The 19,578-nt window shown below is 41.7% G+C and overlaps 1 protein-coding gene and 1 long non-coding RNA gene across 4 annotated transcripts in view; one reads left to right on the top strand and one right to left on the bottom strand.

Moving 5' to 3' along the window:
* The window catches only part of TP53BP2 (tumor protein p53 binding protein 2), a 70,649-nt gene that overhangs the window by 12,102 nt on the left and 38,969 nt on the right, over nucleotides 1-19,578 (bottom strand). For all 3 annotated transcript variants that reach the window (XM_006133421.4, XM_006133422.3, XM_025189816.2), the window contains exons 4-14: nucleotides 16,788-16,867; nucleotides 14,527-14,628; nucleotides 11,103-11,277; nucleotides 9,408-9,589; nucleotides 8,853-9,017; nucleotides 8,291-8,528; nucleotides 5,559-5,687; nucleotides 4,975-5,123; nucleotides 3,420-3,909; nucleotides 2,339-3,111; nucleotides 288-425 (exon numbers count right to left, since the gene is read on the bottom strand). In XM_006133421.4, coding sequence (XP_006133483.2) covers nucleotides 288-425; nucleotides 2,339-3,111; nucleotides 3,420-3,909; nucleotides 4,975-5,123; nucleotides 5,559-5,687; nucleotides 8,291-8,528; nucleotides 8,853-9,017; nucleotides 9,408-9,589; nucleotides 11,103-11,277; nucleotides 14,527-14,628; nucleotides 16,788-16,867 — 2,621 coding nt within the window. The remainder of the gene's footprint in view (nucleotides 1-287; nucleotides 426-2,338; nucleotides 3,112-3,419; nucleotides 3,910-4,974; nucleotides 5,124-5,558; nucleotides 5,688-8,290; nucleotides 8,529-8,852; nucleotides 9,018-9,407; nucleotides 9,590-11,102; nucleotides 11,278-14,526; nucleotides 14,629-16,787; nucleotides 16,868-19,578) is intronic.
* Nucleotides 9,587-14,851, top strand: LOC142828030 (uncharacterized). The gene is made up of 2 exons (XR_012902947.1): nucleotides 9,587-9,996; nucleotides 14,130-14,851. It is a non-coding gene; the product is annotated as an uncharacterized LOC142828030 (long non-coding RNA).

The following is a 19,578-nucleotide window of genomic DNA, read 5'->3' on the forward strand; positions in this document are numbered from 1 at the left end:
AAACTTGTGTGTTAGGTATATTATAGAGAATATATTGATAATGACTTTTCAGAAGGGATAAATAAATACTGATGACAACATGGCAAAGTTATACCCGAAAAAGACTTAATATTGAATATCTATAACCACAGTGTGGACATGTTGCCATCTGAAATGGCTTACGAGTAGCACCATCACTTACGGGCCTCATTATCTCAACATTAAATATCACAGAACGGGAGCTTCCTTAGCTCTAAGTCTCTCAGTTTGGAATTGAAATTTTAACCCCTTTCTAATAATATTTTTACCTCATAAATGATTCTCTGTACAAGGTCAAATTCTCCCTCCAAAGATGAATCTAGAAGCAATGCAAGGGGGTTGAATTTCACTCTCATTCCATGGGCAATCCTTTCTGAGCCAGTTTTACGCAAGTTTGTCCTCTTCCCCTGGGGAATAAAACCAACAGGTTATAGGAATTCTTGCCTAGGTGGAACAAGAATACAAAACTGATACATTGAGAACAATGGTAGAAACTTGTGATTGAGATAGCACATGAAATCTAGACTTAAGATGTCCCCAAACTACCACCCTCCCTGCACAGCATTGCAGATAACTAGGTACATAAGGAGAGATTTTTGTCTCCCGCTTAAGCTTCAGAAAAGGGGCACGATGGGAGATTAGATACCGGACTAAAACAATTCCCATAGTCTTATAATAGCAAAGTCATAAAACCAAAAGCCAACAAATATTCACTATAAATACTAACAAGGCAAAATGAGGGCATTTTTGTACACAGCATTTTATCATTAATCTGTCAAAAACTATCATGCTAAGATGAAGAAAAATTAGATTCCAAAAGACGTATATTTTTAAACTGGTATTAGTTATTGTCTTTCTGGATTTCAACAAATAACTAAAAACTCATTAGTAGGAACAGGTGTTATGGAAGCAAGCTATGTTAAAGATAATTTTAGAGGGATTTTGTAGAACCGTATTTAGATCTAAATTAACATTTTTACAGCTGAGAGAGAAATAATTTTGACTGTCCAAACATAACACGCTCTTGTTGAGAACATGTATATGTTTAAAATGGTGATATCTCCAGCTGCCTGTGCAGCAGCAAAGATCACTATTCATAGGGCTATGCAAATTTCTAGTGGCATATGTCAGTGCAAAAGATGTAAACAGAGTGAGTCATGTTGACTTCTGTTCATTTAAAAATCACAGGGGGATGGGAGGGGGGGGGGACGACACATTCAGCAGATGAAAACAACCGCTCTGATTTGCACATACATGTGGTTTGACATTACTCTGAGATTTCCAGAAAAATAAATTACAAAAAGCCAGGATTTTTCAAGAAAACCTGTCAAGAAAACCCAAGTATCCTAATGGAGGCCAACTTCTTGCCTCATTTCTTCACACCTACCTAGAATCAGTATTGCAAAAGGCGGGGGGGGGGGGGGGGGGAGAGAAACCTTCTCAAGCTCTTGGGATTTAGGAAATCCTGATTGTTCAAGTTCTTTTCACACCTGCAAGTTCTGTTCCAATGGGAGGGCGGGGGAGAGCAGAAGTGTGATGTAACTAGCACTCCATGAAACACCAGAAGATGGAAGGTGAACTTGACTGAAAGCTATTAGCTCCTCTGATTTCTAGCTGACTTGGTAGAATCCCACAAAACCTATTCAGTGTGTTTGTTTCCGGCTCTGACAAAGCTCTGAGAAATTAAACCATTCAACATTTCTGTTTTAAACCAATGGTTGAGACACATGTTTGTGTCATCTCATTTTTCTTACCTTACTCTCATTAACTTACACTGATGGATTCAAGTTCTAGAGAATCCAAATAAACATCAGTAAAATGGACACAAGTAGCTGATGCCAATTTTAGAACAAAAGTTATAAATAGCATTTAGCACCAACATGTTTAGATACTACACTTCTAATATACAGCATAATCCGGGACTATGCATATTAGTCTCCCAGTATTCACCATTTCAAAGATACAATTTTATTACCTCCAAGATGGAATTAGATTTGAATGAAATGAAGAGAGAGAGAGCGCGCACGCATTTTCTACAAACACAAAGCGGAACTTTAGGTTTGTTCTGTGTTGAATATTATTTAAAAATTTTAACCAGAGTAATTATTTTTAGAGAAAACAGGATATCAATAGAGCTAGTCTGGACATTGCCAAAGATAGACCTCCAGCCTGTTAAGGTGACTATTTTCCCATATGCTGGTAAGAAATCCATACAAACCTACACACCTACACAGTGTAATGCACAGCTTTAATTGGTGAAACCTAAAATGACCCATGAAAGTGACCAAATCTTAAGCTAACTAGAGGTACTGGTACTTACAGGAGGTAAGGAAAACTGTCCAGTGACTTCAGGGGGTCGCATACTGAAGGAGTCCTCTCCCAATCCTTCTGGTTCTCCTGATGGGTAAGGAGGTGGTGGATATGGAGGATATTCCTCCATGTATACTTCCAGGGGTTCTGATGACTCTAAACTTGGTTCTTCCATTTCAGACTGCACATGTGCATCATTATCTGATGTTATTTCAGGCACGCTATCTAGCCCTGCTAAAGGGAGAGGCACTTCATTTTGATCTGTGCTTGGGTTTTCAGCTTCCTCTGTGATGGCTAGCTCAGGTGTGGAAGGAACCACTTCTTTCTCAGGTTCTGTGCTTAGATAAGGGTTCTGGATTTCTGTTGGGCTTTCAGGATTGGCAGATGCAGAGGTTTGTTTAGATGGATATGAAGGGGCTGAAATAGTCTCCATGGCAGCCAGAGTGGTCCTCTGATACAAAAGCTTCTGAATATTGGGCCCATTTGGACCTTCTGGCTCAGTAATAGAGCTACGCTTCTTCAATGGCCTTGGGGCATTAGACAGCTTCTTCCTTAGGGCCTCCAAATCCGCATCGCTCTGATTTCGGTAAGGGTTGGATAAGAAAGGCAACAGTTTGGTTGGGCTGAGCGGGCGGGGGATTCGTTCATTTTCATGATTCTCATGGGCAGAAGCTGCTGGCTCCATTTCAGGCTCCGGGCTGCCTTGGTTGTTTGAGTAGACGTTCTCTGGCTGCTGTGGCTGACTTTGTGCGCCAGTTCCAACAATCACAGGCTTGCCATACACTGATGAGCAATTTAGAAAGAAAAAAAAAATCAATAGTTGACCAATATAAAACAATAGCAAGTGTGTGACCTGAACTATCTACTACAGTGATAGGTTAGAACAATTGTATCCTCTGAACCTGCTAAAAGCCTGCCTCAGCTGACAGGTATTTAATAACATCCCTGACGTTAGAAGAGAAGCGTTGTGTTAGAGACCAGGATAAGAGGACAGGTAAACACGCCCATATCCCTTATTGGTTTCCCAAAAACACTGCCATTCCCATGTAACTTTACAAAGGAAAGAAAGAGAAAAAGATCCATATCCTTACTGCTTGGGAAGTGTGGAGCTCTGATCTGTGCCCTCGTCAAAGCACTCTGTACTGCCTGTTGAAAATTCTTCCCAGGAGTCTGCTGCTGTGTGTACATGCTGTATATTGAACTTGCAGCCACAGTCTGTGGCTTTCGAAATGATGGAAGTGGGGTTTCTTTGGACGGCTGAGGGGTGAAAGGTCTCACAGCTGCTGCGGGTGGGCTCTCTTGTTTGGAGGAGGAAAGAATTTGGTCCTGGCTTGTGGAGGAGCCACCAGGAGGTACAGAGATGCGTTGCTGGATCTGCTGGGAAGCATGAGGTGGCTGTTGGGTTGTTGATTTCTGTTTGTTTCCCACAGATACAATAGCCAAAGGCAGCTTCTGTGGATTTCCATCAGACTTCATATCAGGAGAAGGCAACTGACTGGCTTGACCAAAGTAAGGCAAGTTTATCTGTTTTGGTTTAGTGGGAACAGGCGGTGGTACTTTCGTCACATTTTTATTGGCAATCTGCAAGACAAAAACATAGCTGGATTTATGAAGTCTAATCTGGCTCTGTGTGTTCAAGATGTTCTAGCAGATCTGGTGGGAAAGACACTGCGTAAGACAGCACAATAGCTACAGATGTGATTATATCTGCAGCCTGTTTATTAGCATTTATTATTAAAAGCTTATCGGATAGTCGACAGGCTAGTTGACTATTCGATTCACCCCTCCTTGCTGCCTCTATCAGAAAGTGGGAAGAGGAGGAGGTGCTTCAAAGAGGCAGTGCCGTGTGGAGCCTAGGGCCAAACCCTGGGCTCCGTGTGGCGCTGACACTTTGAAATGCTGCAGGGAGCATGGGGCTGGGGTTATTGCTACACTTCAAAGACAGAGGTGCCCTTATCAACTAATCAAATAGTCAATGCAAATTGTATCAACTATTCGATTAGCCAATTAACTATTCTATTAGCCGATTAGCCAAAACATCTCTACTGTTTATAGTCTCTAGTGTTAGTCATAAGAATACACAAAATGCAAAGATTTGAATTGGAAATCACAGTTGTTACACACAATCCCTGAATTTGCTACAGAAAGTCTTAAATAGCTGGCAGTTCAAAGGATCTGTTAAAGTCAAATTATGGAGCGATCACAGTTCTGTAAGGCTAGCTGAGGTATTTACTACTTTTGTATTCTCTCTATAGTCACCCATAGCATTTCAATTTTTAGTAAGGATTACTTAGATTTGATCTAGAGGATGCTATCAAATTGTGTTAGATTATAAAGATACTCAAACCTAAACCGTTTTAAAATCACAGCTTCTCTATAGTATCTTAGCAAGGAAATACTGATTGCTTGCAAGCAAATGTGAATAGTACAATTACTTGCACAAGATAAATATTCAGAGTAGCTAGAGAGCTATTTACTCAAATTAGAAGCTTGCAATTCCCATCCTCTAGTAGTCCCTTAAAAGAACCCAGAACCCTCTCTCAATGTTTGTGAAATGTGCAACAATCATTAATAGGACAACTTCCTGGAATGCAGGAAAATGAGATACATGCACAACTAGAATAGGGTTACGTGTTTTTTGCACACCTGAGCATCTCGCAAGAGGTCTTCACTGCTCTGGTTTTTTCTCAGTGAGCCCAGTGCTGGCCCTCCAGCGGACTGATCCACAGAATCAAACATGGAGAAAGGACGCACTTTCTTCTCTTTTTCTCGCAATGGAGTGTCTCCATCACCAGCTGAAGGAGAGGAAAAGCAGAATTACGGCAAATATCTAGAATCCATTTTCATCATTAAGAGGACTTTGGCAGAAAAGTGAACTTAAATAGGGAAGCTTTCATATAATCCTCTCTCATATGTCAGACTGTAAAAACCCCACAAAAAGTTGTATATGGTAAGATGAAAACCCAGTCAGAGCAGGTCTTCAGGCAATATTCTCTATTGTAATAATCACCATCCAAAATCAGGGGCTTTAAAAACAAAAAAAACAACCACCAGTAGATTGTTAGTAGCTTTGCTATGTGCAAAAACAACGGTCTTCAATTCTATTACTAAACTGAATTACAGACATCAGCTTGTAAATGTTTGTCACTGACTGGTTTCTCACCAGCATATAGATGAGCAAATATGAATAAAACATTAAAAAAAAAAATACAAGACCAATAAGAACTCACATTGCCCTTCATTAGTCACACTTCCTTTTGCTGAAGACGACACTGGTCCTTGGTTAATGAAGTTGTCTGAAGTTGAATTGCACCATTCAGGGACAGACGGGGGAGGTTTTGAACCTGGGATTATAGGACCTACCACACAAAGGAAAAAAAAAGTTTTAACTAAAACCATTTTCATTTATTGACCATTGTTCATTAGACCCTTCATTAAAGGAATTAAATTCTAATTGTACGCCAGATCAAAGAGAAATATCACTAGGGCTGCATCTAGACTGGCAAGTTTTTCCGCAAAAGCACTTGCTTTTGCAGAAAAACTTGCCAGCTGTCTACACTGGCCGCTTGAATTTCCTCAAGAACACTGACTTCCTACTGTCTGAAATCAGTGCTTCTTGTGGAAATACTATGTTGCTCCCATTCGGGCAGAAGTCCTTTTGCGCAAAGCTTTTGCACAAAAGGGCCAGTGTAGACAGCTCAGATTTGTTTTGCGCAAAAAAACCCCGATCGCGAAAATGGCCATCGGAGCTTTTTTGAGGAAAAGCGCGTCTAGATTGGCACGGACACTTTTCCGCAAAAAGTGCTTTTGCGGAAAAGCGTCCGTGCCAATCTAGACGCTCTTTTCCGCAAATGCTTTTAACGGAAAACTTTTCTGTTAAAAGCATTTGCGGAAAATCATGCCAGTCTAGACGTAGCCCACATGTTTTAAGGCCAGACATGGACACACACAAAAACAAACAACTTTTTTATTTCCTAGAGCAGCGAAGTTTGCTAATATCAGCGTCTGCCAGCATTCTGAGAAGGCAATTTTTTAGGCAGTCTCCTAGAGCGATGTTTTCACTGGCCTGGCTCCCGATTGGTATTAAAACTTACCTTGGCTACTGAAATGTAGTCTGTAAAATAATAGGTGGTGGGGGAAAAAAACATTTCATTGTAACCAAAGAAAAAGTGATGCATTAAAGCAGTAGCAAATCCAGCTAGAGACATCAAAAAACAATCCATATGTTCAATGTGCAGACAGACACTGAATTAGAGGAATGATCTTTACATTCACTGAAGCAGCTAGAACATCTGCTTCAGAAACAATTAAGCTAATGTACTCATCTTGTTCTTAGTTTCAGTATTGTAGAAGAAAAGAGAAGAGTCATTGTATATTTGCAAGGTAACGTCTTTCTAAAGCAGTAGAAAGCCAGTTCAAATATTAGCAAAAGAGGACAAACTTTTAAGACAAATTTTGTCCTGAATGACAGGATCAGGAGTTTTAACTCTGGGTAGCCAGTGACTAGGCTAGAAATAAGATACAGCTAAAGTTTGAGTAAATCTTGTGCAGAAGCAGCACAGCACTATACATAGCAAAGTTTCATTGCAGAAAGCAAGTTTAACAGCCTATTTGATATCAAACTAACCCCCCCCCTTAATCGAGGAAGGAACCAGTAATCAGCTGAACAATGAGAAAACAAATGAGAAAACGGGCAGGGTCATAAGTTCAAGAGGAGGGGCTCAAAGGGGAATTCATGACAGAGAATCATGGTGATTAAAATTTAGGATTCCACAAGGAATAAGTGAGATGTTCCTGCTGGAGGCCACAGGACCCAGCTACCTATCTATCTGAATAATCCCTCCTCCACCCCACCCCAGAAAAGAGCAACCGATGTGAATCCCCCAGACTTGCCTGGATAGGCTGCATAGAAGCAGCTAATCAGAGTTCAGTAGGCTCAGATAAATGGAGTTTCAGAACCATAGTGGGTCAGCTCCTTGCTAAGGCCAAAGAGACAACGCAGGGTGCTCCTCTCAGCCACGGGAGCTTGAGGGACTACCAGAATGTGGTTCTGTCTGCATTTGCTTAGGTTTGGAGCAAGCAGCCCTGCAAACTTTAACCTTATGGAAAGAGCTGGGGCTGATGACCCTATGGAGGGAAATAAACAGCACTTTTGGACTTGTTGCCCTAGAAAGGATTCATTTTGATTGTGTGAGCTGGCCGGAGAGCAGAGGCACTGCCAACCCTTGTTAGGTTTGGCAACCTCACTTTGAGGGGGTCACCAGGAGAGGGAGAGAAAGGACTAGCAGCTACACACAGCAGAAGGAAGCACTCAAAAGCTGAGTGCCCCATTACACCTTGGTAAGTATTTCAGAAGTAGACACTAATCAAGTAAAGCCCTTACACCATTTCTGTGCAATGAGCAGGGTTAGACAAACCCCAGCGAGAGCCACTCGCCAGCCCCGCACTGCGCATGTGCAAGACCGGCACCGTGCATGCGTGAAGCGTTGGTGAATGGGGCTCACGGCGCGACCGGCTGAAATCTACTCACCATGAGCGAGTAGATTCAGCGGTTTGTCAAGCCCTGGCAATGACTATTTCCTAAATATTAGTGGTGAGGAAGGAAGAGGAGAAGAAATGAATACTTCACAATTTGCCCCTTTTTGTGATCAGCTGAGTTTTTCTTATGAATTCTCTCAGGGATCTTGCGTCCCTGTGAAAGCACGAATGATGTTTTACATCTCCCAGAATTTCTGCATTGTTTTACCCCTAACCAATCAACTAAAGCATCAGCCAATGCAATAAAGGACCCAAAATGACTGTTAAAGGATCCTGTTAAAGGATTGCTTGATGATGGAGTTTAACATCTTCAGGATTCCTACTAGGATACAGGGGTGCTGAATTAGACACTAGAAGAAAGGATGAAAGTTAAAAAAAAAAATTGTGGAGGAATTTAACAGAAACTGAGAATTAGATAAATTACCACCAGGAGCTTTAGTTTGGGAAACACCAGCAGCTCTCATGTTTGGCAGAGTTTGTGTTTTCAGTGGACCATCAGGTGCCTGCAAAGTTGGGGTCCCTTCTGGAAATGCAGGTTTCACTAGAAGTTCAGGTCTGGAAGCAACACGTGGCATGGTGGCGGACTGGATATAAGGACCTACCGCTGCCACTCGACTCGGGGCAGATACCACTTGCTGGGGTAGGTTCCCATCTGAGGAAACCTAAATAAAGAATTCAATTAAAATTACTTAATATGGTAATGCCCACCACAGGAGTCAGGGAAAAAAAGCAGTTTCTTTACAGTCCATGTAAATAGACCAGCTCTGTAAAAAACAAGGCTACCTGAAAAATCTAAAGGCAGCACAAAGAGAGCTCTTGTCCATGAACACGAAATAGGTTAACAGCAACATAGCATGAAAAGCACTTCAATACAAGACTAGAACTGCCAAGGGATATAGAAAAAACACCCTTCCCCACAAGCAGGATTATTAATATTGTTTGGGCAGCAGACTAAACAGGATTCTGATGAACTATCCAGCTCTTACCGGTACATTTTCCTTCTGTTGCAGTGCTGCCTTCTTCTTCCACAGTCGATCTCTCAGCTCATTAACACGCTTATCCATAACTGCCACTTCTGAGTTGCGCTTGTTTAAACACTCCCTCTGTTGCTGCAGCTTGGCATTCTGCTCCTGGTTCAGTTTGTTCCTCAACTGAATATATTCAAAAAGGGGGGAAACAAACCAGGAACAAAAAACAAATCAGGGTTCAGGACGAAGACCGGGGGGGGGGGGGGGGGGGGGGGGAAGTACTCTAAAAGGTAAAGTCACACACATACATGGAAATAGCTTTTTCCTTCTTTTCTTAACTTGTTGACTAGTCAATTTTGCTTTAATATACACAGGCTGTTCAATACAGAACATTCCACCAATTTCCCTCAGGTGTGATAGATATGCTGCCCTCTCAATACTGAAGGCTCCATACCTCACACCGCTCTATGGCTTTGGGAGGAATGAAGGGTGCTGTGTTTCAGATAAGAATTAGGCCTACCAACTTTTAGCCATTACTCAAAGCTGTTATTTGCTAAGCAGATTTGTCATTACCTGCAGCTCCTTATACAGTCGGTCTAGCTCAGCTACAGCAGACTGGTTGTCATGGTAACCCTCAATCCGGCCATTCTTCAGCATCTCCAGTTGTCTGGTAAGTTCCTCTACCTTTGACACAGCCAGTACCAGCTCTCGCTGCTTTTGCTGGAACAAACTGTTCATCTGTTCAATTTCCTCCACTAGAAAGGAAGAGAGCACAATAGCTGCAGCTGAGAAAGAACCAACTGTGGGTTGCGTCCAAGGCAGCAGTTAAGGGAACAGAAACCGCCCTGCAATTCTTCAGAACAGTGCTGGAACCAGGTCTACAACAGGCAGTTACAAATCAACTGGACACAAGAATCCTTTATAGGAGCTTCTTAGACTAAAGTTCGTCTGTTTTCGGGGTCTTTGCAAAATATACAACAATATGAATATACTTCCAGTAAATCCCAAATCTAACATCTATTCTGTGTACCCAAAGCATGTAAGAAACAAAGAAATAGTGCTCTGATCATTTGAAGTACAAACTTAGGCTGAGTTACCATGAGGAAGCTAAATCCAGCATCATACAAGAACTGCTCATGAAAGTTAACCCCATAACATTCAGGTAGGTGTTTTCATGATATGCAGAGACTTAACTTTAGATAATTTGAAGGGATTTGAGAATATATTCAAGTTATTCAATGTGTGATCAAATCTCTTGGGAACACTGACTGGCCTTAGAAAGCTGTTTGTGATCAGCTTGTATCAAGAGGTTCATTAATACATTTCCACTGCCTGAACCCATTGTGTTAAACTTTAAATTTTGTATAAGTAGCCAATGAGACAGGACAACTAAAATAATTGTCACCCATAACATATTACATATTCCCCCAAAAGTTTCCCCAACTTCCTTTATTTTGACATCCCACTCCTGCCTTCCACTCATCATCAGATGTATGCTAATTGCATTATCTGTATGAGTTATACTATAAACTCTTCAAGGCTAGGACCTTGCTTTCATTTCATTTGTAAAGCATCAGTGTCAAAAACATGGTGTATTTTTCTTTAAGCATTGCTGTAAAGTCTCATTGCACAATATTATATATAGAAGGGGACAAGTTATCTGAACTGATAGGAAATCTGAAATAAGCAGGTGATACTATGCTTAACTGGCCAAGATGTGACACCCCAAAAGTTATTTGGTGGGAAGTTAACACTCTAGTATATTTTTACACAACAATAACTCTGTGACCAAAACTCACTCTTGTTCGAAAGGCAGCATGGATAGCGTGTTATACAGTATGCTGAGCTGTGTTCAGGAATGACTAAGGGAGGAGGATGCAACAGTCTAAATATTTAAAGGTTGCTAATATCAAGGATGGAAAAACTATTGAATGTGATTCAAAGAGGGTGTAATAAGGAAGTTTAACTAAGATGAAGAGAATACAGTAGGCTAAAGAATAATTTCCCAGGGAAACTGTAGGATGAAAACATTGCTTGGGAATAATTTTAAGCATAAATTCACTATTTTCAGAGAGATGAAAGGGATAATCTAATAGATTTTTTAAAATACTTCTTGGATTTTTAAAACGTTCAGTTGATTGACTTACATGGGAATATTTTAGCTTTAAATTTTAAAATGAAAGTTCCACAGTCCAAGAATGTTTTGTGAGCTATTTCAGACAACAACCTTCCGGTACATCCTCTCTAGAGCTCCCTGGAGCTGCTTACCTAGTTTCCCATTGCTTAGCCTTTTCTGCTCTACATGCCCTTTGAGAGCTCGCACTTTCTTCAGTTTGGCTTCTTGATTTTCAGCAATTTCCTTTAATCGCTTGAGTTTTTCCTTTTCAGCAACTTGCTGCTGCTGTCGCTGATCTTGCTGTTTCAGGAATTTCAAACGCTGCTCCTTCAAGTAGAGACAGGAAGCAATTTAATATTTTGAAGAGCGGATATGCTTGATCATGTCAATATGCTGATGGATATAATCTCAGATGTAATAATCTAGAGACAAAGTAGCAGGTCACATATTGCATAGTAAGGTTCTGGCATCTAATTGTGGGACAGACCTTTCAACTCAGGAAAGTAATGATGACAGACAGCTACTGGATAGGATTGGTGGGAAAGACTTTCACAACCAAGGAGAGAAAACAACACAGCATAGAATCCATGTGCTGATCTGGGCACACTCATGCTTCAGTCACAGTATTGGCAGGGAAGGTGCATATCTCTCCAAGAAATACAAACCAGAATATCATGGATGCTGCGCTATAAAGACATCTCCATGTCTTACAATATATGAAACTATGGGCAATTGGGTTAAAGGCAGGGGGAAAGCTCTAACTTCTAGTCTGAGCTCCAGTATGACAGGCTAAGAGCTTTCACATGGTTACCACTATGTTGAGCACAATAGCCTGAGTTTGACTTAATCTTTCCAGAAAGGCACCATTCATGATTTAAAGACTTCAAGACACTGAGATATTATTTAAGTTCCCCTTAAGCCGCACATCTTCCCATTAAGCTCCAGGCAGGGGCTGAAGCCTGCAAGGGGGGTGTTCTCAATCTCCCCAAACCCAGAACCTGCTTGGAGTGGGGGGGCAGAGGGGGGGAGGGAGAGAAAGGAGGGCTCCCTGTTGGCCCCAGCACAGAGCTGCTGAAGTCTCAGGAAAATCCAGCCCTCCTTGCTGTCCCCAGCAAGGAGCCGTCCAGGCACAGACCCCTTTGGAAATCTTAGTCTGCAGACCCCAAGCTGAAAAACCACTGCTCTAGAAAGCAGAAGTTGGTTATTTTCTTCAGAGATACTCTGGCAGAATTCAGCTGGAAAGTGGCCTTAAGTACAAATAAAAGGAATAACTCAGCAGGAATGATGGAAAGATTGAGTGCGGGAACAACCTGGACTTCCTAATAATCCTCCTGGAAAGAAAAAGTCATCTCAGTTGGAACAAATTCTCCTGTAGAACATCTAATAGGCAACTTATTTACAAGGTGCAGGCCTCAGAGCAAGCTGCCTGACTGATGGCCATCCAGATTATTTATGCAGATATTGGAAGACAACCAAAGGGCAGACTGAAAAACTAAATCCAGTTTTTCCTGTGAGACTTCCTTTGTAATAAGTACATACAGTGTTTATATTTTGCTTCTTACAGATGTTGTGCTGATTTAGATGTACTGCTATTTCTAACATTACTGGTTAATCCCTGTTATTTTTTGGCTAGTTATTAATAGTTGTTGAGGGTTATATAACCAGGTAAGTTGAGCCTAATAGTGATTCATCCCTGATAACTCATGACACTCATCTCTACTCTGGAGGGATTAGACACAAAACTTTGCCCCTGGCTAATTTACCCTGGCAAAGTAGGTGTTTGTTGACAGCGTTAACACCAAAAGAAAACGCTAGTCACTTGTTAAAAAGTCAGATTCAGTTAGGAATAGACCATGACACGTGTTAATATGATGTATTGCTTTCAGTCACTAGCTCCCTGACAGGTACTTTTGTACTGCCAAATGCAAACACAGCTAGACTAAGTCTCAGTGGATGTTTTTCAAATGTGGAAGATTTGGTATTAAAAGCTATTATCACACTTTGCATTTGCTACAGCTGAGTTATGGACCATGGCTTCCAGTGCCCAATAGAGCAAGACTTACTGAAACTCTAGTAACTCTGCAACTTGCATTAACCCTTACAATTTTACAGACCAGTCTGGTGATTCAGACAATAAAATGAAGGATGTAAGCCAAAGAAACTCTGTTCTCTGTCACAGTCCACTCTCCATTCCCCCTCCGAAAAGCACCCCATTCTCCATCCACCTAACCTCCAATCTAGCTAATTCCTGTATGCACAAAGCTGTTCTCTGTTCCATGCTGGTCCTACTCTGATCACAGCTAGGGCAGATAAAAGACAGGCCAATGATGGGAGCTGGCAGCAGAGCGATGCAGGGTTACTAGAAGAGAAGGAATGCTGGGACAAGACTGAATCTGCCCAGGAACATCAATACAGTCCTTTTTCTCCCACATAGCACACTCCCAAGCGCAGGACATTGGCTAAGCCTGATAAGAGGAAGCATGTATTGGGTTCCCAGGCAACTACTCATCAATGGATGGTGACATTCCCCAGAGCAGTATGTACAGTAAACTTCCGATAATACGGCACCTTTAGGACCCAGGGGGTGCCAGATTATCAGATATGCCAGAATACCAGAAGGGGGGCTATGAGGGGGTCGGGGGTGGGGGTGGACTGCAGGGAACTGTGCAGCCTGGGAGAGGGCGACGCAGCGGAACCAACCTGGCAGTACCCCAGCTGCTCTGCCCCCGGCTTCCCTAAGTCAGCCGCTGGTCAGTTTCAGCAGCGGCTGACTTGGGGAAGCTGGGGGCACAGCAGGTGGGGTGCTCTGCCCCAGGGCTTCCCCAATCCACCGCTGCTGAAACTGACCAGCGGCAGACTTCGGGAAGCCAGGGGCAGAGCAGCTCGTCCGGCTGGCCGGAGTACTTCCAGGTTCCAGTTGGTGCCGGACTATCAGGAGTGCCTGACCACTGGATGCTGGACAATTGGAGTTTTACTGTATTAATGAACCCTGAATCAAATTCAAAGTCTGTGCCCTGGTTTTGCATGAGGGTTCAGAATGATTTTTGTTGATTTGCTAGTGCCCCTTGTTCCATCACTAGGGTTATTGACCAGGAACTGATGATTTATTCTGTAAAAGCTCTTCTAGTTCCTTTTTTTAAATCAACTACTGTCCATCTTTCTCCACATGTCGGCCCCAGGAAGCCAGACACACTGAACTCCACTGAAAAAGCAAGATCATTACAGGAAAGCATTATACCAAGAGACAAAAGCATCTTTCACTGTTGAAATCCAGTGAATAGCTAGCAAATACACAGAGCAATACAAGGTTGGCAGATCCCCTAAAATGAATTACAACATTGGTGTTATGCTTGATCATGTGAGCAAGCTGCATAATTGATTTAATCAGCATTGTATTTTAAAATTTGGCTGTTGTAGTTAAATCTCTCACTAGACAATACTGCTAGGAACTGAACACTTATTGAGATTAACGTCCAAATGCGCAAACAAGAGCCAAAGTATTTGAGAGCACTATGAAAAAAAGGACTCCTCTGATCTTTTGTTCTTTGACTGTAAACAAACGTATTTCAAGTTTACCTTGTTAGCCAACATTTGTTGTTGAACTTCAATTTGTTGCTGTTGGCGTGACGCCATTTCCTGCAGTTCAGCCAGAGTCATATCCATTCTGGGAACACTGATCTGCAGATAAAAATCCAGAATATGCTCCATTTAATGTTTTCAGACTTCAAAAAAAATGTGTATTCTGTTCAGTTATTACAAAAGTAGTAAGGCCTTTAAAAGGAATATATTGTAGTCACATTTATCTACCAGTGTCATGTATTTACAATTAGTCCCAGACGATGATCTTTTTTTAAAAAAATGTATACAACTTTTCTATTTTAATAAAAACATATTGATGCCTCTATGGATCTATTGTGAAATACCTGGCCTGTTTAATCAGCTTTCAATAGAGCACATAAAGGCACTGTACAAGCCTGTAAGGCACTGAGGACTCTAGCTCCAACCCTGCAAATCACTGAGTGAATAGCCCATTGGAATCAAAACAGTATAATGTGAATGTATAAAAAAATATTTTGGAACATATCTGAATTAAGTTCAGCATGAATTAAGTGCTTTAATAGATTGTTGAACATTGTGGCCTCACCGTGCAGGATGAATCTGAGCACAGAGAAGTCGTTATCCTATAAAGTAGTCTAACTTAACCTCTGATTCCAGAAAACAAATTGAAGTCACCATTAGAAGTTGGACAGTCATCATATTATGTCACTGGCACACACTAAATCTGGATTTAGAAATTGTTTGAGGTCTGTGTGCTTGCAAGCAGTTAAAATGGCACTGGCTTTACCTCTAAGTGGCTTCTTAAAACTGATCAACTGAGCTAACCTATAGGAGTATAGGACCACGATGGATTCTTATTCATTTGGTAAGAATAAGCAAAAAAAATAGCAGAAAGGGACACACTGAAATTATCCTTTCCTTCTGCTTGTTGGATGTTCATTAAGAGAACCATCATTCTGCGGATCTAATACTGGGGACAGGAATCTAATTGGCAGCACTGAGGTTGATGTGTTCTGCTTGGCCAGAGAGTAGGTAGAGCACTAGCACAAGCTTCCATACACTGCCTTTGCCACTGCAATTTAACCCTAGATCACTAGAACTGGAAGGGACCTCGAGAGGTCATTGAGTCCAGTCCCCTGCCTTCAAGACAAGACCAAGCACTGTCTAGATCAGAGGTGGCCAACCCGCAGTTCCTCGAAGGAAAAATTGTGGTTGCCGCATCTGTGGCTCTTCTCACGGTCCCCTGCTCTGACCTTTTCTCCTCATCTGGGCAGAGCGCCACTTGGCACAGTGAGAGCTGACGCTGCAGCCAACGGAAGCCTGCATGGGCCACACGTGGCTCTTAAAGGGGTAGCATTTTTTGTTTGTTTTTAATTTGCTCAACAACTTCTTTCCCTTAGCAATTTGTGCTGTATCCACCACTATTTTGGCTCTTCATCTGTAACGGGTTGGCCGCCCCTGGTCTAGATCATACCTGACAGGTGTCTGTCTAACCTGCTCTTAAATATCTCCAGTGATGGAGATTCCGCTACCTTCCTAGGCAACTTATTCCAGTGTTTCACCACCCCGACAGTTAGGAAGTTTTTCCTAATGTCCAACCAAAAGAGGCCAAGGAGAACAATTTTTCTTCCTCCTCCTTGGGACAACCTTTTATGTACTTGAAAGCTGCTATTATGTCTCCTCTCAGTCTTCTCTTTTCCAAATTAAACAAACCATTTCAGTCTTTCCTCATAGGTCATGTTTTTTAGACCTTTAATCATTCTTGTTGCTCTTCTGGAGAATTGGACCTTCTCCAATTTCTCCACATCTTTCCTGAAATGTGACGCCCAGAACTGAACACAATACTCCAGTTGAGACCTAATCAGCATAGAGTAGAGAAGAAGAATTACTTCTCTTGTCTTTCAACATTCCTCTTAATGCATCCCAGAATGTTTGCTTTTTTTGCAACAGTGTCACACTGTTGACTCATATTTAGCTTATGGTTCATTATGACCCCTAGATTCCTTTCTGCTGCGTACCTTCCTAGACAGTCACCTCCCATTTTGATATGGAGGAATTTGCCATTGAGCCGCTTCCTTTCCAGTTCTTAGTGTCTCTGCAGAAGCTGCCAACAAGTGTGCCAATTGGGATCATGTTTTGTAGAGTGTACTGACTGAATATTTCAGAGCAGCCATCAAAGATCCATTTCCTTTTGTCTGCCAGGTATGGATCTACACCAGTGACCCAGAATGAAAGGCTTTGCATAACTCTACTAGAGACATATTAAACTGAATGCTTACCCCATTCTCTAGTCGTCGATCACCAGGCACTTTTACACCATTTCTCTTTAAGCTCGGGTCCTGTGACCTCTGTCCACTCCCTAGATTTAACACACACAGAGTCAAGGAGAATGCAGCACTTGAAATATTTGTACTGATCCCTTTACACACATCACTTTGCAAAGAAAAGGAAGTGCATTTTCTTTCCGGTTAGAATCAGTGTGACTGACTGGTGTTCTCCCTCCCTTTATCAACACTAAAATAAACTTAACTGAAGACCATGGATGTTTTACTAAATGGTCTCTCTGTTCAATGATGAGAATAACCCTGTGTGATATGGGGTGAACCAGAACCAAGGCTGACCTTACCATGAGGCTAACTGAGGCGGCTGCCTCAGGTGCCAGACTGGGGGGAAGGGGGGCACTAGGACCCAGAGTGTAGAAAATTGTGTCTGCTGCTGGTGCATATGTATTCTCTCTGGTCTCTAGATGCACAGAGATGGTGGAGTGCTGTGCTTGAGGAAGGAGGGCACAAGAGACATAATAGGCAGGCAGGAGAAAAGGTGGTATGAGGGCGTCATTTTAGCTCCCCACCTCAGGTGCCAAAATGTTGTGGCCCGGCCCTGACCAGAACACATGCCTTATTTCTCTCTACATGGAAATTAAAGTTGTCAAATGATACATGAAAATTAAATCTAACACTAGGCCAGGAAAATCTACTGCATGAACTCACTCTTATCTTGTAAGCAAAGAGGTTGATTGTTTCAACAGTAAAATCACATTACATTCTCAGTACTGGACATCACGTGGGCAGACAGATAAGAATTCAAAAATGCAGCCCCATCAGCCAAAACAACAACAGAGGGACTTTATTCTCTACTGTGGCGTGGGGATAATATGTACACCTGGTGGTTTAGTCTTGACAAAAATTGAAAAAAAAAGATACAAGGTCATATTATTACAAACAAGAATCTACTCTCTCTCTCTAAAAAAGTTAAGATCGTTTAATAACCCAAGTCACTCTTCTGAGGATACAGAGAAGCAATTCAGAAAAAAAAAAAAACAATTTCAGGTAGAAGTCTCACTCTATAACACACTAAGCAGGGTGACAAGCAAATGTGTTGAAATCCTGTCCCCATTCAAGTCAATGGCCAACACACCCTGCCCCGAATTGCCTCAATGAAGTAAGGATTCACCCATGACTGTGAGGAAAAAAAGATGATGGGGAGAATAAGTGCATACAATGACAAACAGAAGTTCTACTAATATGGGTTATTTTCAGCTCTAGATCAATTTTTTTATTATGGTGACAAGGTCAACATTTTTCTTTGGTGACATTTTTATTATAGCAACAAGGTCATTAAAATGGTTTTAAATGGTTGTTCACTACAAGAATTCAAGCCTTTAAAAGACCCACATAAATAGGTTCAGGATTTTCTCCCTCTCCCAGCAAACAACTTAGGAAATTGTCCCTATATACTTAAAGTTTGCATATCACATACTTGTCCGCTAACCTGAATGAATATGACAACATCCAGGAGATGAAACCAGAAGTGGCGTGGCTCATACACAGGTAATGCCTGTATAACAAGGGTGGACAGTAACACAGGGGCAGGACACCACTTCCCACAGCTCCCATTGGCTGGGATCAGTGATCCACAGCCAACAGGAGCTGCGATCACTGGTACCTGTGGCCATGCAGGTAAACATAGTGGTTGAGGGCTTGCCAGGAGCGAACCCTGGAAGACTGGATCCAGCCCACAGGCCGGTATTTGCCCACTACTGCAGTATAGGGTATGATCTAGATTCTAGACCAACCTACAGTAAACCAAGGCATTTTGGAACACTATTTTGATGTTGCTTATAAATTAGTCTAACTGAATTGCCTAAAACATTTACCATTTGAATCTCTGGCTGAATATTTACACTTGTAGGGCAAAATGTTTATTTTACACTGGCTCTCTCTCCAGGTTTAATTCAGTCCAGTACATTTACTGCCCAAGAATATCAGGATGCATCTTTACCTGAAAACTATAATTGTGTTTAATTCTATGGAACTGTTTACATACTAAAGATGCTGAGAAGCCAAAGTGCTAATAGAAGCCATCTTTATGCAGCATTTTGAGAACTAACATCATTTTCATTCTGAGACCAGGCTACTAGAAGACTTATTAAATGTGACAGTGTTCCTGCCTGTGTGCTTTCTTCTATGTGGATATAGTACCTAGCCAAATTAATGCAAAATAAATATGTAGAAACATACATACACACACATCCCTCCTCTGCTCTGAATCCTGAGCAGTTTGGAATAACAACTGGATCCTGCCAGCTAACTTGTATGGGAAGGTTCTTATTAGATAAATGTGATCATATAGGCTTTAACGTACATATAACAACTTAAAGAATGAGTTATGGTACTACAAGAAATATGAAGACCAAATAGCAAAAACCCATAAAAGCCACACAACACCTACCCAAAGAATCACCTCCCATTCACTTAAAAGTAAACATGTTAAAAGGTCTACAGGGAGAATTCAGATAATTATGAACATTTTTGTAAACAGAATGATATGTGCTTTTATATGCCTTATCAGTTAGAATCACAAAGCAATATTCATAGAATCACAGAACTAGAAGGGACCTCGAGGTCATCAAGTCCAATCCCCTGCCCTCGTGGCAGGAACAAGCACAGTCTATATCATCCCTGACAGGTGTCTGTCTAACCTGCTCTTAAATATCTCCAGTGATGGAGATTCCACAACCCCCCTAGGCAATTTATTCCAGTGTTTAACCCCCTGATGGTTAGGAAGTTT

The sequence above is a fragment of the Pelodiscus sinensis genome, chromosome 3 (genome assembly GCF_049634645.1).
Source record: "Pelodiscus sinensis isolate JC-2024 chromosome 3, ASM4963464v1, whole genome shotgun sequence".
NCBI lineage: Eukaryota > Metazoa > Chordata > Testudines > Trionychidae > Pelodiscus > Pelodiscus sinensis.